At 41.8% G+C, this 24,571-nt stretch overlaps 1 protein-coding gene across 1 annotated transcript in view; it reads right to left on the bottom strand.

The window, feature by feature from the left end:
- LOC147733785 (transient receptor potential cation channel subfamily M member 1-like) overlaps positions 1-24,571 on the bottom strand; it is a 220,837-nt gene that overhangs the window by 195,155 nt on the left and 1,111 nt on the right. Inside the window, exons 2-4 of the mRNA XM_086958380.1 lie at positions 19,573-19,673; positions 16,499-16,663; positions 7,164-7,298 (exon numbers count right to left, since the gene is read on the bottom strand). Of these exons, the coding sequence (XP_086814506.1) occupies positions 7,164-7,298; positions 16,499-16,663; positions 19,573-19,673 (401 nt within the window). The remainder of the gene's footprint in view (positions 1-7,163; positions 7,299-16,498; positions 16,664-19,572; positions 19,674-24,571) is intronic.

The following is a 24,571-nucleotide window of genomic DNA, read 5'->3' as shown; positions in this document are numbered from 1 at the left end:
AGGGTCTTAAGAAAACCATGACTAGAGGTATTATCTAGATATCTATTACATTTTGTCTTCACTCTATTCTGTAGTAAATGTCCCAGAATTGGAACAAGTAAGGTAATTGAAAGATACAGATTTCATGGACATTCCTCTGGCCAGGTTGGAATTACTAGAATTCGTTTCTCCCTAGAAAGCATTAGAAGCTATTAAAGGCTTACAGAGTAAAAATGGACCAGGCCAGATGGCTACAGTGCTTCGTTTTTATAAAGCTTTTAATGAGAAACTAGCGATATCCCTGTCTCGTACATTCACTTCCTCTTTATCTACAAGAGAGGTAATGCGAAAAATGATGGAATCGTAAACAAAATCCTAACTGCCAAACCAAAGATCTGAGTTTGTGTGGATTTTACATGCCTATTGCTTTCTTAAACATCAATTAAAAAATATACACCAAGATACTGGTCTGGCAGCAACACATTTGCTCCATCCAAGGCACTGTTCTGAAATGGTCTTTCTTGACCTCATCAACTCAAAAGTAGACCCGCCTGTAGGCATGAGAGGTATGGTATGGTACGACTGTAACACTTCTCCACCACACTGACCACACTCTTATATGCACTCAGTATTCATATTACAAATACCCCACTGAACCTCTATAACATGCCATTGTTCTGTTGTAGATACAAAGCCATTTGGAAATGTCTAATACTATCATTCTCAAAAAAATCTTTCATGACTCCATATGTAAATTGGATTCATCTGTAAGAATCACATCTAGAACTCCTCTGTCTTGGGCAGAAGAAGATAAACCACTCTCCTTTTTATAGGTTCCATGGCAAATTTAATCTCCACACATCTAAACAAGTGATCAAATGCACCAAAATATTCCTTGACTGTCCAGGCAAAATTTGACATTGACCCCCAAAATCCACCCAGACTTCTACAACACCCATCTTGTCTCTGAACCGGATTATCCAGAGAGTTTACAGTAACTTAAATGTGTGTCACAAAGTAAAAATCATACACTCTTTGATTTTCATTGCAACTACTCTTTCTAATCCAGGAAACCAGAATATATTACTTATCTTTCTCTTTGCAAAAGTAGTACTGAAATGACTCAAGAATTACATTTACATCTCTATCTCTCAAACTACTGGATAGAATCAGTTGACTATTGCTAGTAATCCACTCTCTTCTGAAAGCTCCTCTGCTATCTTTTGAAAAGTTTGAACCTCTTGTCTCAGGCTCCTTTCCTTTGGCTTGAGTCTGGCCACGTATTCAACAGCTGCAACAGCTCATCCTTGTAAACTTCTTTGCACCAGTTTTCCTTGTTTCTGCAAACAATCAAATTCACCCCAACTTCCCCAATAATACATTCTTCTCCCTGCTTAAACAGTCTGTTCTAGCATTTGTGTCACCAGGAATATATGTTTTCAGAACGGTAACACAATATCTTTGTAGCCAATCTCAACAATCAAACAGCAGTTTTTTAATATTCACTCCAGTCAAAATCTCCATCAGATGATGTGATTATGGACAGGCTTCAGAACAAATGGTCTAATCCACAAAAATGCCTTGAACTTTTCCACACTCCATACACACACACACAATGCCTCTTTTTGTAGCTGAATGCCTTTTCTCCACAGGATGCTTAGCCCTCAAAGCACAACCTACTATCACTTCTTTTTGACCATTTACCTGACTTATTGCCAACCCTAAATTATGGATGTATGACGTTACAATGCATACTTTTACAACGCATACCTTTACAACGCATTTTTACAACGCAACATCCATTACAACGCATTCCATTACAACGCATGCCATTACAACACATTTTTAAAAACTACCTTTACAACGCATTCCATTACAACGCATAACATTACACTGCATGTAAGGTAAGTATTGGATAGTGTAGGGGGGTGCAACAGTAGGGTAAGTGTTAGATAGTGTAGGGGTAAAAATTACTATTCTAACTCCAGGGGGTGCAATAGTAGGGTAAGTGTTGGATAGTGTAGGGGTAAAAATTACTATTCTAACTCCAGGGGGTTCAATAGAAGGGTAAGTGTTGGATAGTGTGAGGGTACTATGTGTTGTAATGCTATGCATTGTAATGGTATATGTTGTAATGACTGAGTTGTAATGACATGCGTTGTAGTGGTATGCGTTGTAGTGTCATGCGTTGTAATGGTTGCGTTGTAATGGCATGCGTTGTAATGGATTTCTGCATTAAGATGCAACCACCTTCACGGCCGTCGCAATGTATATACTTTACATTATGGCGTGTTCTGCGGGCTGCAGCACACACCGCAGTACAAAATATACACATTTTAAACATCCATGCACTATGTGGCAGACACAATTGGTGCCTTGCTAAGGGCCCTTATGGTCACTGTCTGCCTGCCTTTTCATGGCGGGTTAACTGCCATGAAAGGGCCATCTGAAAAAGACATCTTAATTCCTGCGGCGTTGTCTGAGCCCCAATAGGAGTCTGACCGCCGCACTGACGGGTTCCTTGATCTGAGATCTTACCGCCTAATGCGGCAATTGGACCCAATGGGCTGGATGGCGGTGGGACTACCACTGACGGCCTGGCGGTGGGACTGCCACCGATGGCCTGACGGTGGGGATCCCACTGCCATCGTAATCAGGCCCATAGTCTTCTGTTGACTTTTTGTGTGTAATTTGTCAAGGATGTTTAGAAAGAGACAGAATGCTCCTTATCCCTGGGATAAACTGACACAGCAAATATTTTTCCTCTCTGTGTAATCCAGGCGTGAGGAAATGTGATGACAGAACACAGAGAGATGACATCATCACCATGCTTCCCATATGCCATTACTAGGTGCCAGGTAACCTCACAATGTTACCTTTCAATTCTTGAATTTGGACACAACATGATATTGAAACTTCCACAACAAGGAGGCAGAGCGTGGAGGTAGAGCTAGCATAAGTGGTGTGGGGTCAGTCTGTCTGAAAAATATTGCTCCTAGAACATTTATATTCTTCTGGCATTGTAGGATGGCGAGTTTTATCCATGTGTCAGAGGAAATGTAGGCGCATAGGCTGAGAAGGCTTGTTTTATCCTTGCTGCAGTCTTTAGTCTCTAATCTAGCAAAGTTGGATCTTCTCATCTGGCATTGACCTCCAGACATTGTTAGCTTGCTAGCTAAGTAGAGAAGGGGCTTGATGTAGAGGACCTTGTAAGTGATACAGAAGACCGTGAAGGTGACTCAGGCTGGCAGGAGGTAGATCCTTTAGTGAGAGGGTAGTGTAGTTGTACTTCTTCAGTCTGAGCATGCATTTAATAAATCTTTGTGGGAGAAGACTAGGGGATCATTAGGATGACAAGCAGACTTTGTCCGACCCCCATCCTAGTGGTGAAAGGGACCGCCACAGTGGCGGGTGCATACAACATTCCTACCATTGTGGCGGGCGGTGCACTCAGCACCACACGCCACAATGGCAGGAAGGCATGCTGTGCACTTCCATACACAGCAAGGCAGGCACCGCGCGGTGCCTGCCATGCTGTGCATGGAACTGCTGGGTGGTACACAATAGAAAACTTAAATATGCCAGAAAAATCTGTATTGGTGAAATATATTGATGACCTATTCGTGGCATCAAAGACCAAAGAAGGTTGTATTTCACATACTATTGCATTGTTGAACCATTTAGCAGAAGGAGGACGTGTCCCCATCAAAATTGCAGTTTTGCCAACAAGAAGTACAAGACCTAGGTCACAAGATTGGAAAGGGAGTGAGAAAAGTGACCTCAGAAAGAATCAAAATTATCAGAGGGATGAGCCCACCAAAACACAGAAACAAGTAAGAATGTTTTTGGGTATCATTGGTTACTGTTGTCAGTGGATAAGTGGATTCTCACTAATTGCAAAACCTTTACAGAGAGTGATAAGAGGTGATGTAAAAGACCCAATAGTGCTGAATGAAAAAGAAATGGAAGCAGCTTATGTGAAGCACCTGCACTAGGCATGCCTGACTATGAAAAAGAATTTGAATTATATTGCAGTGAAATGGAAGGATGTGCATTATCAGTTTTGATTCAGAGACATGGAAGAATGAGAAGACATACTGCATTTTTTCAGCAGTGTTAGACCCAGTAGCAAGAGCATTGCCTGGGTGTCTGAAAGCTGTTGCAGCTACTATCCGGTTAAGGTGTTCCGCATTCAGTGAAAATACTCCTTACTCAGACAAAAACGCAGTATATGACTAATAATCGCCTGATCAGATATGAAAAGGTGATTTTGGGTGCAGACAATGTGACAGTTGCAAGATATGCCAATGTGGATCCTTCCACCTTGTTATCTGATACTTTGGATGTGGAAGTAAAAGATGATATTGATCACAAATGTTTGGATGTGCTTGAGTATTGCACCAAAGCAAGACCTGACATTAAAGATGAACCTTTGGATGAATCAGATTATGTGCTGTTTGTGGATGGTTCCTGCTTGAGAACAGATGAAGGAACTTTGAGTCCTGCATATGCTATATGTACAGTGGCCGATGTTATGGAAGCATCTTGTTTGAAAGGAATACGTTCTGCTCAAGTAGCTGAGCTGATTGCTTTGATTCAATCATGCATATTGGGAAAGCATGTCCGGGTTACCATAGTGACTGATAGTCAATATGGTTTTGGAGTGGTCCATGATTATGGGCAATTATTGTTTTGCACATTTATAAAGCGCATGGTTACTCTTGGCCAGTGTGTTCCACCGCTGGGGTGCAAACTGCCCTGATTGCTCCACCCTAACCTAACCAGTCCTGACTATCCCTGGGTGAAGAGATACGTTTTCAAGTTTTTCCTGAAGGTGTCCTCCAAGGCCTCTAACCATGGGCTGGGGAATGTCGTCACCTCCAGTTTTGAAGATGGACCAGTGTCTCTTTATAATTTTCTGCAACTGGTTTGATCGGCAGTTGAAGGTGTTAACGAAGGCAATCCGATCCGTTTTCTCTTTTGGAGCATCCCTATGATTGTTTGAGCCCTCTTTTTTGACCTGCGGATGATTTTTTTGAGGTATTGTTTCTCCTTTAGTTGTTCCTCCAAACTTTTGGAGTGTGCCTCAAAGGATTCCCTTTTAGAGCAGTTCCTCTGTACCCTGAGGAACTGACCAAAGGGTAGGTTGTCCCTCAGTGCTCGTGGATGGCAGCTATCGTGGTCCTTCCTGCCAGACTTACTGACTCCTTTTTTTGACCCCCAGATATTATTTGTTGTGATATATGTGGTGGTGACTGTACCAATACATTTAAAAAAACGTAAAACATTCCCTCACATACGTAACAATCATTGGCAAAGTCAGTGTATTTTTTTGTTTCTGGAAGTGTTTGTTAATAGTTAGATAACCTTTCGTGTGTTTCCTCCAGTTGACCTAGAAATGACACATCAAATAACAAAGCGACCTATAGGGCTAAAACAATATAGATTCTGGAAGTAGGGCCCCTTTGCTGACTGCAATAGCTGAGTCAAGCTGTACTCAAAGGAGACTAGTGTTACGGAAAGCAATCCGAAAATATAGTTTGTGTAGTAATTGATGACATTAAAATGCACACGCTGCAAAATATTGCAGTGTTTTCTTTTTACAGAGTGTCCGTACTTTTGTTCCACCTTAACGAAAGCCTACGTACATGCACACGTTTACTTTATAAAGGCAATAAGCTGTAAATCCAATACCTGTTCATGACAGCAGACTAAAACAATTGTAGGGTGATTCGTGATTAGCAATGTATTTTAAGACCGTGTAAAAATACTAACAGTAAGCACTTCTAAACAAAAATCTGTAAAAGCAGCTAACAAAACTGTCTCGATTAACGGCTACACATCTGGCATTATTTGCAGTCTAACAATAGGACTTCTTGATGCCCCACCACCAACACCTTATGGGAACACAAATGGGCAGTGTGAGCATAAATGACATATCGTGGCCTAGATGGATAGTCCAGTCAAGCAATGATAAAGCATGAGAAATACATGAAGCCAATGGACGTAGGGGGCTAAACCAAAGCTCAGTCTCTATGTGTTTATTCTTTTTGTAATCGATGACATGAAGTAGTCAAACAGCTAACGTTGCCTGTAATCACAGCTAAATTTGAGTTTGTAAGTGGCGTTGGTGTTCAGGGGCCTTGTAATGAAAACCAGCCTTCGTGCTTGCCTGTTCTCCTGTTGCTAATTAGAACTATTACACCCTAATTTGTATTCTACCATCTTTTAAATAGTCTGACCTTTACTGATCACACTGCTTTCCTGAGTTCATCAAGACACTGATGTCTCTACGTTAACCTCCCAGACCAGGGGATCATAGCTAAAATGCAAAGTCCAAGAAAACATGTTCTGTTTTTCTAGTAGTAGTGTTCATTTTTGCATTTCCGATAAAACAGCATGTAAATTTACAACTTGAGATCTTAAAACAGGTATCAGATAAGCAGCCTCAACGCTTCTGGGAAATATTGCAAAATGTTAAAACAAATAGCATCTTTTTAGCCATTATTTGTATTAGCCTGAGGTCTTTTGTGCATGGCATGGAACACTGGAATTGGTTGCCGTTGTTCCTCATACTGGAGCAAGTTTGTTATAGCTCCAGTGACTCACCTAAAAACCTTTGGCCTAAGTGAATGATGTTTTAGAAATCTTTTTCTGGGTGTCTCAGTGTAGTTAAGCTTGTCGGCTGTTCTTTAAAGGTAAACCTACACACTAACTCAGTAAGTGCCTGACACAATTATTTGATGACTGACATGCTGACTGACTTGACTGACCGAGAGTTGGATTCACTCACTCACTCACACTTACTCGCTTACTTTCTTCCTTATGGGGATGTATCCTGAAATATGCTTATCTAACCATCATTTGTACAGTAGTGCGGACCTGGCAAGATAAAAACTCAGGATATCATAAACTCCCAGTCCCAGATCTGAATTTCCTTCCTACGGGAGTTCTATGACCCCCTTTTTATTGTCATTTGATAAGAATTGCAACACACTCAACCTTTCTTAGGATAGCAGTCAATGTGTTGTGATTAAGGTGGTCCCTCTTAGGGACAGGGAATAATGGCGATACATTCAGACATACAAACCCAGTTTGTCCCTGAATACTCACAAGCTACTATTACATGTGAAGTGACGTAGATCTAGAATGTACGAGCGCTACAAATCATCCAACATACTCACAGTGTTGTATAGTTCTTCTAGGCGAGGGATGGTGAGAAAACGTTGCATATTCACTCCATTTTCAATCAGAAGCTTCACAAAATCAACACGATCCAGCACCAGAGCATCCATCATTGCTTGCTCCAAGGAGTTCACCTAAGGATTTAGAGGCAATCTAGTTAATAAGCAGACATTCCTTCAGAATAACTCTTCACACAGCAGGCAGATGAGGACAGCACAGGAATCCATATTATGCAATGTTGAATCACACATATGGATGCTTTGGTAGGAGATAGATAGACAGGTAGGGAGATAAGTAGGTAATTAGGCAGGCTGACAGATAAACATGAATAGATAGCATAAGAAACTGTATTAGTACCTAAGGGGAGACAGTGGATGAGCGCCCACCTATTTAAGTAGCCCAGCACCCGAGGAACAAAAGGCATTTGCAGCTTAACCCTGTTAGCTTTGAAATAAAGGGGCAAGCATTCCCTTATGTGGGAAAATTATTTTATCAATCCTGAAATGACATTAAAGACATGATTTTTTCAAGTTATCTTAAATCATTGGTGTTAGACCTGGCATCTTTGGTGTGGTTTCTCTTGACTTTTTGCCTCTATCACCTGTATTTTTGATGCTGTGCTGGATGTTGTTTTTGCTGGTTTAGATGCTTTGGGCACTTTGTCACTGCTGACCAGTGTCAAAGTGCAAGTGCTCCCTGAGTAAATTGTAATTGTTCTGGTTATCCATGATTGGCATATTTGTGTTACCAGGAAGTCCCTAGTAAAGTGCACTGAGTGTGCCAGGGCAGGTGATGCAAATGCTACTAGTGGGCCTGCAGCACTGATTGTGCCATCCACATGAGTAACCCTAAAATGGTAGTGTATGTAGTCTGTATCCGGCATCGTCCGAGCACCCCTGGGAGAGGCGGCTGTCATATCATGACCAACGCCCGTTATCCACATTGCTGAAGCCCAGGGCGAGGCAAGCCAGAAAACTGTAACTTCAAAGAAAAAAGTTGGAAATACTGACACAAAAGTATGGTACCATTGATGCCTCTATACTTCAGATTCCGACGCTAGCACGTGACTTAAAAGTGCAGCCACCCACAGACGGACGTTGAAGTTTTAAAACGACCATATTAAGACAACCATTGAACTCCACTGAATCTTATGTGTAAACTCAACCACATGGCTTTGCTCATTCAGGCATGTTTTGCTACTTAAATAAGTCCTGATGATGATCCCGTGCATCTATTAGAGCTTTTAGGGATCGAAACGTCGACACCCAAGAGTGGGTTGACACTCGTAATATTCTCAAAAATTTTGTGTACATTCCACTCCAGGCGACACTGCCAGCAATCTTTGCATTTTTTGCAGTGCCCTGTCTTTGCTCTCTTTCCTTGCCTGAAAATCACCCTCTTTTTCACCCTATATCTATTTCCTCCTTCCTTGTCAGTACGGCACAGGCTTGTGTCTTGAAAAATTGTATTGTATATCTGACATTGTTTCTTGGTAATAAACTCCTGCCCCGGCTGGGTCAGGACAACCTGAATTGTATAGCTTCCATTGAGTTTCTATACTATATATTGTGTTTATGTTGAATAAGCTAGGTTCCATTGTTTCTTTATAACATAGCCCTAAAATGGTGTCTCAGACCTGCCACCGCAGTGCCTGTGTGCAGTCTGTGGACTGCCATGTCAACCTGGCCAGTATCCCCACTGACCAGGCCTAGTCCTTCCCTTTCTGTACACATTGGACATCCCTATAGACTGTACCCCCTGGGCAGGGTACAGTGTATATGAAAGGTAGAGCATGTACTGGTGTGTGTGAAATGCTCTGGTAGTAAATTACAGCCATTTTAGTTTTTCACTATTGAGAGGGCTATCTTGCCCATAGGCTATAATGGGGAATGCTGTGTATAATGGTTGCCTGCATATCTTCCCATAGGAGCAAGATGGAACATTAAAGTCTGGTATCCCTGAACTCAGAATTTAATAACACATCTTTTAGGAAGGATGGTTTTTCAATCCTGTGTTTGAGAACAGCACTTTTAGAAGGTGGCTCTTCTCTTGTTTAACCTTTCAGTGTTTCTGTGTGCCTTGGCCTGTTTGAGAATTGACTGTCTGGTTTGTGAGTGACGGGCTGGGGAGCCCCCAGAAGGGTGGAGGAGTCAGACCTAGGCTGAATGACTGCATCTGCATCTTGAGTGTCGGGAGGGGATAGCACCTTAGCCTGAATAGGGCTGTGCATGCTTTCCACAATGCTGGCTCCACCTCTTGCTGGGCGGCTGACGACCCTGCCCCTCTCACTGAAAGGAGAAGAGAAGAGAGAAAAATAAAGTGCTCAGGAACTGACCTGAACTGGTTCTGACCAAGCCAAGGCCTCTCTGCCTCCAGAGAACAAAGAAAAGACTGGTAGAAGAAAGGCTACCCAGACTACAGAAAATGAGATAAGCCTGGAATCAAGAAGGAACTACTGCCAAGGAGAGGAAGAGGATTTTGCTGTTGCTGTGTCCCCTTGCTTGAAGAGTTCTCCAAGGGCCTGAGTAGAGCTGGCTCCCTGTTAAGAAGTCCCAAGAACAAAAGGACTTCACCCCCAGTTTCCCCTCTGAACTCTTCTGTATGAGTTCTGTCCTTCCTAGAGTGCTTGTGGTGCCTATGGAAGTGGTACCTGTTGTTTGGGGAGCTGGACAAGAAGAAACTAAGGCAATCTGCCCATTTCCATACATCGCTCGCTTGCGGAGCACATCCCCGACAGTGTGAGGAAATTCCCACCGCCGCGAAGATCAAGATCGTCGCAGTGCCTGTTTCCGCTGCAAGAACTGACACTGCCTTCGCTTGCGGAAGCCATCGCTCCGGTGCAGGAAGTTTACCATCGCTGCGAGTATCGTCGCAGAGCCATCGCATCGAGGGGCAGCGAGAGGAGAAGATCGGCACTACGCTGCGCATCGCCGCCGCACCTGAGATCGTCACCGTCCTGAAGATCGTCACATCATGTCTTTGCGGGACGCTTCCCACGGAACCAGCACACCGGAATCCATACATGGTATAGAATCCCTCCTCACACAGACTGGATTCATCGCAACACGCTCGCTGCATCTAGCGGGGCTGTCGCATCGCCTCCCCAGGGTCTCAGGAGTGATGCATTGCTTGTTTTTCAATGCTGCAGCTTCCACTTGGAACTTTAGTCACATCTGAAGGTACTTTTGGCTAAACGTGACAGAACTCTGGTTTATTCTGACGCAAACCCTTGAACTCTTTTAAAATCATATTCTTGAACTCTGTATGTTGGATTCTTGTCGTTTTGGTCCTGTGTTGTTTAGATAAAGATACTTTATTTTTCTAAACTTGTGTGGAGTCGATTTGTGGTGTTTTCACTGTATTACTGTGAGTGTTGGTACAAATACTTTACACATTGCCTTTGATAAGCCTGTCTGCTCGTGCCAAGCTACCAAGGGGGTGAGCAGGGGTTATCTAAAGAGTGTATCCTGACTAGAAGCAACAGTACCTACCTCTGCCAACTAGAGACTCCCAGATCTCGCAATTGGCTATAAGTTTCCTTGTGTATCACGGCATGCTTGAAGGACATTGAGCTAACATTTTGTTGCATCCAGGACCTTGCTCTTTTGATTCATGATTTAGTTTAAAGAATATGTGCATCCATGACAGATTGCTGGAGAACAGGATCATTGAAAAGTACTCTACTATCAAATTGTGTTGGGAAAACACACTTTTAACTATTTTTTGACACAGACATTAGTAAACTTCAAGACACTAGAGGGATTGTCTTCATATCAACTATGGCTTACTTCTTGTGAAGGAATCGTAAAAATTATTGCACCAAGGATAATAATTATTCATGATATGTATATATAATTATAAGCACATACACAACAGGAGTTTAGTAAGTGATATTTATGTTCACATTGCTAATAACCAAAGAATAATTGTAAATATTAATTACATTGAATGCACAGCATGGAAGTAAGTCTATCATCATCCAACAGTACACAGTCACAAAGCAGAATTCAGTAATCTTGTTAGTAGAAGAGGAAGGTTATTTAGTTATTTAATATTTCTAATAAAAGAGTTAATTACTCTGAGATACTTCTCAGGTATCATGTCAGTCTTATGTTAGATGCATCACCTTAATGACTCTGTTTTCTCTCTTAATCCATTCCCCTCTACTCATTTCTGCTACTGGCCAACATATTCTTATTCTATACTCCTGGATAAAATGTGTACACATCCAACTTGGCAACCACATCGACCATCAACCTGCTAAATCAATACCAATCCGGTTTTCGCGCAGGGCACAGTACTGAGTCTTCCCTGACCCAAATAGTGCATAATGCACTAAAAATACTAGACCAAAACGAAGCCTGTCTTTTAATCCTGCTCGACCTATATTCGGCATTCAACACCGTCAAACACGATGAAATATGAGAATGGGCACATCAGGACCAGTACTAAATTGATTTATCTCTTTCCTCCAAAATAAATCCCAAAGATTCAAGGTTAATCAATCCTTATCTATGTCCATCCTAGTCACAGTAGGAGTCCCACAGGGCGCTTTCCTCTCACCCACTGTTTAAACCTATTCATTGAACCTCTTACTGAAATTCTCAGCTCCTCCAACACCCACGATCACATGTACGCAGATGATACACAACTGTACCTAGAGGTCTCTTCTATGGAGGACATCAGGGGCCGTATTACAGTAAGTGTCCAGGGGCGCAACAGGCATTTGCGCCAGCTTTGCTCACCCCCAGGGCACTTTGGTATGAGAGAAGGGAACGCAGACGCTTGTGATGGAGCAGATTTCATCTGCAGTCAGGCATTGTCTTATTTGTTGTGCTTCAGACAGACTGCATTTAAATTGCCACGCACCTTTTGGTGCAAGTTAAAAACATGGCACATGAAAAATATGAAAGTGAGGCCTATTCAGTCTGTAATTCATTTGCTGAATTAACATGTGTTTTTGCAATGTAGAGAAAAGTGGCCTTTTTAGCTTTGAAGATTACATGAAATTAATGTTATCTTTGTGTTTGTTTTATTTTTGGGGCCTACACAAAACATGGCTGCCTGTGAATCCAGCAAGGCTATGGCTTGCTTTCAAAGAGAAGAGAGCATGCGCAGACTGTGGCAGCTTGACTCAAACTGCGGAAGGAGTCAAGGACATCTTGAACTGTACATTCTTGTGATTGTGCCAATGTACCAGCTAACTAAAGTATCCGTCCTACTGCGCTGTGAAAGGAAGGAAGATTTAGAATGAAACATTTTTCCTAGTAAATGTTGCAAATGCTTATAAATGTATTATTCATGTAGGCTTCTTTTGTTAAAACTGGTAAAGTCCGGTTTTTTAGAATGAGTCAGGGTAGTGAGAACTCATGCCATCATGACTGACCAATCACGTACAAGTTTTCTTAAAGATGTAACCTTTTTTGTGTGGTCTGCCAAAATTTAGTGTATAAATAATAAGTTCTCTGGATGGGGGCTGGCTTTTCTCAGCTCAGCTGGCTTCTAGGCTCATTAGGGGGGGGGGGGTGTGAGCTCTTGAGAGAAGGAACAGATTAGGCCAGACATCCTATGGGTTAGGTACGAGATCGTCACTGGTGCATGGGCGTCCGAGGAGAGTCAGGGGGAGGTTTCTTGCTTCCACGTCATATCTTGGCACTGCAGGCCACATTCCTTTGAGGCCTTGTGAAGGGCGGGCTGTTTTCCTCTTTAGATACAGACAGACAGAGAGTGCAGCTGATTAAAATAGAATTAGATGCTAAACTTTAAGTTTATGCTTTGACTAATTAATTAGGTCTGAAATGATTTATTTGACTTATGCATTTATTTCTCTTAATGGGAGATTTTTGCAAACTATTTAATTATTGATTAGCCTTGCAAGACTATTTTTTCCTTAGAAACTCTTTAAGAGTTTTGAATGACATGTGTGCCACATTTTCTATCCTATATGTAATGCTTATATGCAGACTGTAATATGTTCTGTATTAATGCTATTTTTCCTGTTTTCCAAATTCTGTAACTTGATTGATATTTTACTAATAAATAAAGGGTCAAAGAAAAACTTAACTTTTGACTAGAAAATAAAACCCTTTAAATACTCAACAACTCTCTTTATTGGCTTAAAATAATAATTGCATTTTTGACTGTTCATCTTTATTTAAAGTCTCCTGAAGGTAATACATGGTGTGAAGGGCCCAACACCTTTTGAGCGGTAAATTAGAGGTAGCATGAAGGTTTTGCATTGAGAAACTACCAGAAGAAATTACAGCTCCATCACTTGTGCATCCCCTTCTATAATACCGATAGCGCTGGCATACTTAAAGCACCAGATCTATCAACAGAGGGTGTTCCTTATTCAAATGAGGGAAATCCTTTGACTCTGGGCCCGTGCCATATTACAGAGGGCCCAGAGTCAAAGAAGCTCTCAAGAGGTACACTGACAGTGCGCCATTTAAATGGTGGCGCACTGTCAGTGCACCTCCTGACAGCAGCCCTCTGCAGGAGGTAATGGGGGTCCTATGGACCCCCCTCACATCCCCTTGCAGGCTGGTGCAGTCACTGACTGCACTGCCTGCAAGGGGATCTCTAAACATCTTTGAAAGTGCAGGTGGGTGCCGCCTGCACTGTGAAAATACAGAGCCGCTGATTCTTGTTGTCACATGAATGTGTTGATCTGGGGGCAGCGCATTAACCATAATAGGGTGCATTGGCATTGTTTGCGCCAGGCGCAACTTTTCAAAGTTGGCCGGGCACAAACAATGCCAATACATAATACGGCCCCAGATCTCTTAATTGAACTCTACAAAAAGCACAGATTTGGCTTGCTGAAAACCACTTGAAACTCAACAGCCTCAAGACTGAATTCCCCCTAATCGTTCCCCTCAACCAAACAAGCACCGTAGAGGAATGGCCTAAACAATTTACAGCACTCAACTACTAGCCTCAAGTTATCGACTCAGCGAGATCGCTGGGAATAACAATTGACAGGAATCTAAACATGCAATAACACATCAGTGCCGCAACAAAAGGAGCAAACATACTGATGAACATTAAGAGAAAATTAAAACCCTTCCTTCCCGCCAATGACTTTAAATTGGCAGTACAAACTCTAGTAATCCCCATACTAGATTATGGGCCCAGACTATATTATGGGAGTGCAACTCTCTGTGGACTTCCCAGGTCTACAACGGACCCCTAAGAGCCTCCCTCAATTTTGCTCATCATGGGTACTAAAAGAAACTGCCACATTTCCCCTGACCTTTGAGCTCTCAATTGGCTACCATTCAAAGCAAGAATTCAACAAAAAATCGCTTGCATGACTCACAAAGCCCTTCACAACAATACCCCGAAATATCTGTCCCAGAAACTGGAGCTCTCATGTAGTGACAGATTCTCCAGAAGTTCCAGAATTCTTCTTCTGACACCACAAGGAATTGCCAAAATGAAAACATACAACCGAACCTTCTCTAGAATCGCCCCAAGAATTTGGAATGCACTGCCCCCAGAAACCAGACTGAACCCCTCTACTGCCTCTTTCAAGAAGCAGTAAAGTCTCTACTCTAAAGAAAACTTACATGAACAACAAATCTAACCCACATAACTGATGTTGTCCTACTTTGTATTAGATGCCTTACTATTTTTTGTCTTTGAGCATACACCTCTGTAACTATCTATAGCAGGGCATAATAATGGCATACATTGTACTTTTGTCTTTTATTTCCCCCTGTAAAGCACTCTGATACCCACAAGGGTCATGTTCACGCTATATAAAGTCTTCAAAATAAATAATGAAACTGTTCACACATAGTCTTGGGTAGTCCCGGACCTGTGATTTCAGTCACTAGTTTTTGGGGCTGTTAAAGCTGAGAAAAACAACTTTTCTGAAAATCATCTTTCTGGTATTTATATTAAAAATTTACGTTCATCAAATCATTAGGTTTTTAAAACCTGCCACTATACTGTAAAGTTGACTTTATACATTGCTACATTTTATTAATAAATCATGGTGTTTCGAATGGAGAGGCCATTTGAGCTTCTGCATTAAGTAACATTTGCAAGTTGAGTTAAGGGGGAGACATGCCAGCTACATTAGGAACCTAGGGCTTGTGTGCTACAAAACACAATTTATATGTGACTTAATGTTGGAGGTGGACATTTAAGCATGTCAGAAACGTTTATTCTGACATGTTCTTGCTGCAGTTTTGCATGCAGCAGGCCAGGGTTGTTGGACAGACTGATGTCATATTTTAAAATCTCTCAGGTGGATAGTGCTAAGATTCCCTGTGGCCATCTTGTAACGTTTGACCTTCCTGCCATTAATGGAGTTTATACACCTTGGTACTGTATCTTTCCCTACAAGTTAAACAAGCCATTTGGTGTTAGCAAATTACTTGTCATGTTTTATGGGTCACAATACATCAACTCAGATGTTTAGCAGCTACTCACCGCCCAGACATTCAAGTAGGACTGCACTTCTTTTCAAAAAAATCTTGGTAGACCACACTAAAGGATGAATTTCCCTGCAGGCAGATCACTAGCTAGATAGCTAGACAGCCAAAGAGGCATGGAGACAGACATACAGATAAACAGAATGACAGACAGACAGACAGACAGACAGATAGATTGAAGGTTAGTGAATGTAAAAGGGTAGAACCTTGTATTCGAAAGCTTCTCCCCTCAGAGTTTTGCATGTTATTAAGTGAAGATAATATCTATTTGGTAGGGCGAGCATAGACATCTGTTTGATAAATAACAATGTATTTACTTATAAGTCAATCACTGTCAGTATGGAATGGTCACCAATTGCTGAGGGTCTACATTATTGATTTCTGACTGATTATTCAGGCTATATGCATCGGTAAGGGGAAAACCCGCGTTCTCGAAGACCGCCCCACACTGTGCACAATATCTTATTCAAAATGTATATCTTTTTGGCATTGTGTTTTCTGTGAGGTCCCTATTGATTCTAACGGATTTTTAAAACACTTTTTTGTGTGATATTCCTTCTGTAATAGCATTTTTCAGACCCATCTTCTAGTTGTTGGATATTGTACTAGCGGAAAAAGGCCTAATTGGTTCACAAATTGTAACAAGGGTGTATTTCGCGATACTTTTTGAATTATTTTCGTGCAAATCTGCTGTCGTGTAATATGGTGCATTCATGTTGACATTTAAGTGGTGCAAACAAAATGTCTTATTTTTGGAATGTGGTTTGCAAATTACAATCAACTGAGGCATTTGCTTGGCAGTGGGGTAAGGGAGGGAAGCTTTGTTAGGGTAGAAAGAGGGCCAAGAACATGAACAGACATAGGGTGAAGCTGGCGAGTGGTGTCTTCACCCAGTTCAGGAGCTCAATCTTCCTGGGATCGGTTTCTTCCTCTGGCTCTTCTTTCCCTTTGCCTTTCTTCTTCCCCTTCCCCTTCCCTCTCATTGCCTTTGCCTGGGGCGCAGGTGACCGTTTCTCTTTGTCAACTGTAGCTGTAGCTGTAAGGCTTCCTAAAGGCTGAAAACAATGGCAGAAAAAATACATGAAATTAGTAAATAAACAGAAATGCTGGACAAATAGCCTTTTTATCTGCTACAGTTGCACACTGACAATGTCTCATGTTTCATTTCGAAGTAGTTCAGAAAACGCTCTTGTAGTCTAAGCCTAAACAAAGAATCACCTCATTGGTGCAAGCCATCCTTACAGAGAATTAATCACAAATGGCACTATAAGAATACATTCCTTCTTCATAGACATGCACTGTTGCCAGTTTAGAAGCTTAAGCTATAACATGTTCATGTGATGTGTATTGGACATGCAAGTAGACGAGGAGGAAAATGTATAACTTTTTTCCAGTGAGCTACAAAGTCTGTATACTTTTTCTCTATCATAAGGAGAGTTCTTTTCATGGAGAATCAAAACTTGGGTCGATTCATAGTATGCTGGTCTGGGAATTCTGTTTGGAATGGTGGTGGAGTATTCTGCCCCCCAAACTAACAGTCAGCCCACCCTATTTTGAGTTCGGTAGACTATGAGGTTTGCACCGAGCATAAGTGTAAACCTTCCTCTAACTGTCCGAGGGAGTACAGGCCATCGAAGGTAAGCTATACGACTCTCCTACTTATTTAGAGTAGCCGGTCAGTGGTTGTTTTACTATTGTTTTTATATTGTGTTTGTATGCTGCTGGTATCCTTTTGATATGTGCTTTTATGGATATTCATATCCGAATAAAGATTATTTGAATTTACTATCGATCATCGCCAGGAATATCCTATAGTATTGGGGCCATTAGTTTGTTCTTTTCCAAAAACAAACTCTCCCAGTGGAAGTTTGTTTTCATAAAAGAAACACATTTTAGAAGTTTGGTGTAAGTATCTGTTACGGATGTCCACCAAACTTTTAAATGACTTTGTATGAAACACCTGTTCATACAAACTCACAGAGTTCACCTCACGGCCTGCGTTGAACTCTAAATTTGGTGGGGTGTGTGAAAGTAAGTTAGCAAACATAAAGTCCTCTGCCACCTTCACTGCCTTCACTCTGCCTGCCAAATTCGAAATTGTTCCTTTATTTTCGACCTTCAACCTTCTCTGAAATCAAGTGTGTGAGAAAGTTTGTGCCTGTCCCTCTTCCAGCTTTTGAACTAGCCTTATCAAAAGGTTTCCCTAGGATCTCTTCAGCGTGGTTCTGTAGGTGTCACCATTGCCACCCATCTTATTTAATACATATCTGTCTCCCTTGTTTAGCCTTTTTAAGGGCATGCTGGTGAGGTCTGACAGACAATATGCAGACAATATTCTGATTCTGAGAGGAAGCTTCAGTGGTTTTGGAAAAGCACAAACTTCTAAAGAATATCACAGATTGAATGCATTCAAACCAGCTAAAACTTAACAACTCCAAAAGCAAGATTTTCCTGTTTGGAGTACAAGGAATGGCTAGTCTTGTTCCATGCCCCTACCGGAAATTCTTGATTATAACTGTTTATCTTCATCACGTGCTAAACACTGGGATTTCAGTAATGACATGCTCTTGAAGACTTAGGGAGGGAAAGTTGAGGCAGCTGCTGTGACCAACGGTCTAATCTCATGCTAGTCCTTCCTCCGCTCCTACACACATATGTCTTTGGTAGTAGAAGAAGCAGTCAATTCCAAGCTGGATTACTGTAACTGTCCTAATGCAAATTTAACAACATTTGACATAACCAGTTGTAAAGAGCCCATAATTACATTGTTTGACTTACTGCTTGATTGAGGAAAAGTGAACACATTCCCAGGCAAGGAAAACACTGCACAGGGTTTCAGCACAGATGGGATTTGTTTTAAAGCTGGGGTGCTGGATGCTTAAGTGCATCAATTACTTACCATGTTCTTTACTTGGCATATCAGATTCATCTATACCAGCCTGCAAGTGTAATGCAGATCTAGGAGAAAAGGTTGTTGCAGATACCCTGATTTAAGGAGAGGCAAGCATTCTTTTCTGTATGCTCATCTTTTTGGAATTCCTGCCTCGTGCAGGTTAAGGTCCTTCCTTCTCTTAGTAACTTTAGAAAAAAGCTAAAACATATCTTAAATACAAGGTTTTGCAAGACTGACACCAAAATACCGTTTGTAGATAGAGTGCATATTACAAACACATGTTCTCTCTTCGATCCCTTCACTATCCTTCTCAATCCAGATAACTGACTAACATGTCCACCACTCAAATCACTTTCTTATTTCACTATACTAATTCTCCACTAATGCTTTATGGGTTCCGGAGTATCATTCTACTCACCAAAAAAGCACTTCAACACCCCATCCGGGGTTGCAAGCGCTATATAAATGCAAATAATTTTCCCTCTTTGATCCCTCCACTATCCTTCTCAATCCAAATAACTTACATATGCACCACTCAATTTACTTTCATATTTCACTATGCTAATTCACCACTAATCCTTTATGGGTTCCAAAGTAGCGCACTACTCACCGAAAAAGTTCTTTAACACCTCGTCGGGGGTAGTAAGCGCTATATCAATACAATTACACTACAATACAACACAATTAATTTTTTTTTCATTATGCATTCTAGCTTACATTATGCTTTCAGAACCTGAATATAGATAGTTTTCCATATTTTGTGAGGCAAGACATTGCAGCAGAATGAAATATATTGATGAGCGATACTAAAATGCCTACATTCCATCTTAATTTTATTAACTCATAAATTTAAAAGCCCACCTCAAATAGCCCAGGTATGTGATTTTTTTAAAGAGGTGGGGGGTGCCAAATGTGCCTGGCGAAGGGTATTAGGAGAAGCGTTAGCAAGGCTTTGCATTTTTTGGCTCAGATATAGGAATCATGTTCGTCAGTATTGAATAGACGTGCATTCAACTGTAAATTAATAGCACATTTTAAACAAATAATTCTCCAGAGGAAAATAATTCTTACTGGCCATTGGTGCCCAAAGACGAAAATTTGGCTGCGTGCAATATCCACTCGATTCCAGGCTAATGCCAAACTCAACTGATCTGGTGCAGATGCATTTGTACCTGAAATAAATAACCATATTATTCAATTAGCGAAGTAACTTTTCATAATTGTTCTTATTGGGGATTCTGAGGTCAGAGTGCATGCTGAAATTGCTAAAACAGAGGTCTCCATGGAGTCACACAACATTACAGTTCCAAACAAATTACATGTATTGGTTTCTTGATTATCTCACCATCCAGCATCCTAAAAAAAGGCTTTTTCAATCAAGGTAACGCACAAGAAAAGCAGAGATAGATTCTAAAAGGAAATCCACCTTTCTGCAGTGTTGACCAAGAATTTGTCTGGTTTTTGGGGTTTTAGAAAATTGTAGTTTTGACAACTGGGCACTTTCAGATTGCCAAACAGGCTATACAGCTTGCGTCTTGCCCTCAGCATGGACAATATTTCAGTTATTTAATTGCCATATTTGACATTGTTGTATGTCAGCTGTAACATGATCACAAATAGTGCAAACTGCTTAAAGATGAAAATCCAAAATTTGGGGCAAAGCCTACTAAATTAAAGGCCTGACCTTGAATTTGGGCGAGAAAACTAGACCCATTGTTATGTTCAAAATGCTAGAAGGCGTTCTGTAACTGTGATTTGTCAACATTATGCACAACAGCATAGTGCTTCAATCTAATATGTAAGCTGTGTCCAAAGTTGCATTTAAAAAAATGTAACATAAGCTTACTCATTAGAGAGCAGCTCCCAATGTTTAACATGTGATGCTAAAACCTATTTGTCTTTAATTCCATTCAGGAGAAACAAAAGTCATTTTCACAACATATAACTAATTACAACAATTTTTTTTTAGCCACTTTGGATTTGGATTCCATATGCTGAAAAGGTGCTCATTTTTTCGGTTTTTCGGATAAACATCTTGTGCGGATTGACCAGGGAGACTCACAGTAAACTAGGTCCTTTTACATCTACTCACTTAACAGGAAATTGTTCCCCTGACACTGATCAAAGCTTTCCCTGAACAAATTACTTCCAGCCTTGTGTATATGGGATTGTTTTGTAAAAGGAACTGGATGCTAAATATAGTGAAATCCATGTCCTGTAAAAGAAAGAAAAAGAAAGTCCAGAATTCTAACTGAATTCACCCTGAGAATACCGCCAATCACAACTGGGGTTACCTTCTAAAAACGTGTGCGCTCATGGGGAGATGCTTGTGACAGAAACGAAAACATTGGATAGCTGTATGCTGGAGGAATTCCACACGGCCTGGTAAAAGAGCAGCAAAATGATTCACTCTAGCTTTGTCCAGAATCTCTGGGCCTGAAAAGCTGGCCTCTTGGTGATCCATGGTCCAGGTCTGTGACTAGGGATGGTGTAAGATCCAAGAGGCATGAGGATCTATCGCTGGAAGAAAATTTGCAAGGCTGGTATTAACTAAAAGTTAGGTCATGGACATGAGAGAAGTGGGCAGAAGTATTTTTGCCATGTGTGACCTGGTGTCTAGGGAGACTTCCTTCAGAGTTTGGGGACTTTTAGCAAAATACAATTTACTGCATGGTGTGTTCAACTGTGTTATCAAGATTAGCAGTTTCCTAAACACATTTCTATTCTCTGGCTGCTTTGCTCCATTGCCGAAATGTAAATGTGCTACTACCCGCTATCAGTTGTTTTTAAGAATTACAGCCATTTCATTAGTGAGTTTAACGTTTTACTTCCAAAGACTTCTGGTTCTAAAGGCATCCACATGAGTTTTTTTTAATAACTCTCTTTCCCTCCATCAGGTTTACTTCTCTGAAATATATTTTAACTAATGTCGTTTCGTGCTGGTGTTCATGACTAGTGGAAAGTCAGCGCTCTAAATTAGCGCTTTCTGTCTGTGTTAATGGTTGCAGGGGTAATTGTAATTTGTTTTAACGCTTTCTTCATTGTCTTGACCACTGTATTTACTTGTTCTGCAGTCTGCCTTACTGGGGACCTGCAGCATTAAAATGCCATTATTGTGCTGCAGGGGGAATTGCAATTTGTTTTAACTTTGTTTACACTGACTTGACGACTGCATTTACTTGAACTGTGGTCTGACTTACCGGGGACCTGCAGAAATAAACTGCTATTATTGTGCCATGGCTGGGCGCTATTTTGACAGTGTTGCAGCTCTAGTTCTTGCAATACTAGCAGGGACCACCCATAAAAAGCCAAGATCAGCGCAGACACCCAGTGGGAATTCAGCACTCTAAGTTATAACTTTCTGTATGTGTTACTGGCTGGGTGGACACTAAACTCTCCTTTGACAGCCATGTAAATAAAATTGTAGGGAAGTGCTTTGGGGTCATGAAAACTCTCAACCGCACCCTGGACCTCCTCCCCTTGGAAGCCAGGCGTACCATGACTCAAGCACTAGTATCCTCCCATATGGATTATGGCAACGTGCTTCTCCTGGGAACTTCGGAAAAGAATGTCAGGAGACTGCAGGTGCTTCAAAACTCTGCAGCGCGGCTAGTGCTGAGACTACCCAGAAGAGCTGCTTCCAAACCTACCCTGGCAACCTTACACTGGCTGCCCATAAAGAAGAGAATTCTATTCAAAGCACTCCTCATGTGCTATAGAATCATCACTCATAAAGCACCATCCTACTTGTCTGACCTAGCCGTTCCTTACGAGCCGAACAGAGCCCTTCGCTCGATGGGAACTGGCCTTCTAAAGACCCCCCGTATAAAAAAAGCTAGAATGGGAGGTCGGTCTTTCCACTCACTGGCAGCCTGTAAATGGAACTCCCTTCCCACCAACATTAGGCTAGCAAACACTGAAGCCACTTTCAGAAAATTGTTGAAAACATACCTTTTTGCCCTTTAGGCCCTCTCCCTTTCTGTTTTGACCCTTCTCCACAGCGCGGGGATACGCCGTGAGGCGTCACCAGGCGCTTTATAAACCCCTTTATTATTTATTATTATTATTATTACAGGGGGAATTGTAATCTGTTTTGACTTTTTATTCCTTGGCTTGACCAGTGCATGTACTTGTACTGCTGTTTGCCTTACTGAGGACCTGCAGAATAAAACCACCATTAGTGTGCCATGCCTGGACACCATGAGAGGGCTGCTGCTCCAGCTCTTTTAATGCTAGCAGCAGCCACCCATAAAGAGCCAAGCTGAGTACTGATGCGCAGCAGACGCCCTGTGGAGCCAAAGGCAAGTATGTCTGCACCGGTCTGGGTCCCGATCGCGGCAAGCGCTAGCCATGCTGCAGGTTCCATATCAGCCATTCCAATAAGGTACTCCTCTTCCTCTCTACACACTATAAATCATACTTATCCCTGCCTCCACAGGTTATCAGTAGCAGAGCTTGAGGGCCCAGCTGTAGGTTTAGAACAGAGTTTAGCTTAGTATGGGCCTCTGCAGCCAAAGTTCGGCTCCCTCGGAACCCCATACGCATCTCTCAGCCAGGGCTGGACTGGCCGTAGCAGGCATTTTCCTGGTGGACTGGAAGGTTGGGGGCCGGTTTTGGAGCAGTGCTGAAATATCGGCTCCCAGGAACAAAAGCAGCTGTGCTAGGGGCCGGTTTAGTGAAGCAGCAGTGCTTTACACTAGAGCCCAACCTTCCCCTCCCTTCTTCTCCCCCTACTTAGTTCTTAGCCTGGCCCTGCTCTCAGCTTATATAAAAACAATACAGTTCTGGAAGGGAGGCGTACTAAACTCTTGCTCTCTACCCAAAAGCTCTACTGACAATGATCTCATCAGATGGGAACTTTGACTTCATATTGCTCACCTAAATGTGGCTTAATGATCCCTCCAAACCTGACATCGGCATGGCCATTTGTGAAGGGTATGCTATCACCAGGTTGGATAGGGCAGACGCAAGAGGAGGACCTTGATCCACCGTACTAAATACTTATGTTCTTCATTTTCATGGAATGAGCTAAAGGGATCAGAATGCAACAGTTTCACTTTGAAACTTTCAGAATAGTTCTCATTTTCAGCAGTACTCCTTTACTACCCTCCTGGTCCTAGTTCTGAATTATTTGACACCCTAGGTGTAGCCATCGCTCCACACTGCATGCTGTTTACTAACATCCATGTGGACTATTCCAACAATACAGCGGGGCAAACACTAATGGACTTGGCCAACACATTAGGTCTGGATGAGAAAGTTCAGGGTCCTACACATTCAACAGACCACACGCGGAACCTTTTTTTTCGAATTTGTCCACTCTGAGTATGCTAACGACCAAACCCCTTATCTGGATGTACCATTACTTGGTTCAGTTCCGCATAAAACTCCCTGACAGCTCTACATGTCAAAGTCTATAGATCACTTGATGCAAAACCGTAGATTAAAAGACATTAATGAGCCAAATATGCAGAGGAATTGAAGCTATCCTTCCACTAACATGACAGTGACCTTGAGAAGGTATATATGTTGCATTTCAATCTCATGAAAAGGTATTTGGTAGGTATCCTGCATTAGTCTTCAGTGCATAATATGGAGATAAGCAAGCCCGTAATACAAACACACAATGATTTGCCCGCTGAGTCTAAGGCCCTATAAGTGGCAACAGTTCTTAATATGTAAACGAATAAGTGCTGGAGATCAAAGTTTTGTTCAGAAGCCAGCGGATGGTGCTATCAAAGGTTGGAGTGCCAAATACGAAGGTTGAGTAGTCTTGACTCCACATTGTGCCTCTCTAAATCCAACGCCAGACATACCTTGCCTCCTTATCTCATCTTTGCATGTTTTTTTTAATCCCAGGCCCACAATTACAAAACTGTTACGGAACCCAATTTAGCACCCAAAGTTGCTGCACCGAGTTGCGTGACAAGGTGTGAGCAGGAAAGCGTCATATCTACAGAGATATGGCACTTTCCTCCACTTTCGCTAGCGACTGCGCAAAATCAGGCAGCCGAGCGCCATATGCAAAGGTGTTTGTGTGAGTCAAGCACAGGTTTGTGTACTACAAGGG

This window comes from Lissotriton vulgaris, chromosome 2_1 (genome assembly GCF_964263255.1).
Source record: "Lissotriton vulgaris chromosome 2_1, aLisVul1.2, whole genome shotgun sequence".
NCBI lineage: Eukaryota > Metazoa > Chordata > Amphibia > Caudata > Salamandridae > Lissotriton > Lissotriton vulgaris.
The sequence above is the reverse complement of the archived record's forward strand: the minus strand, read 5'-3'. Positions and strand labels throughout refer to the sequence as shown.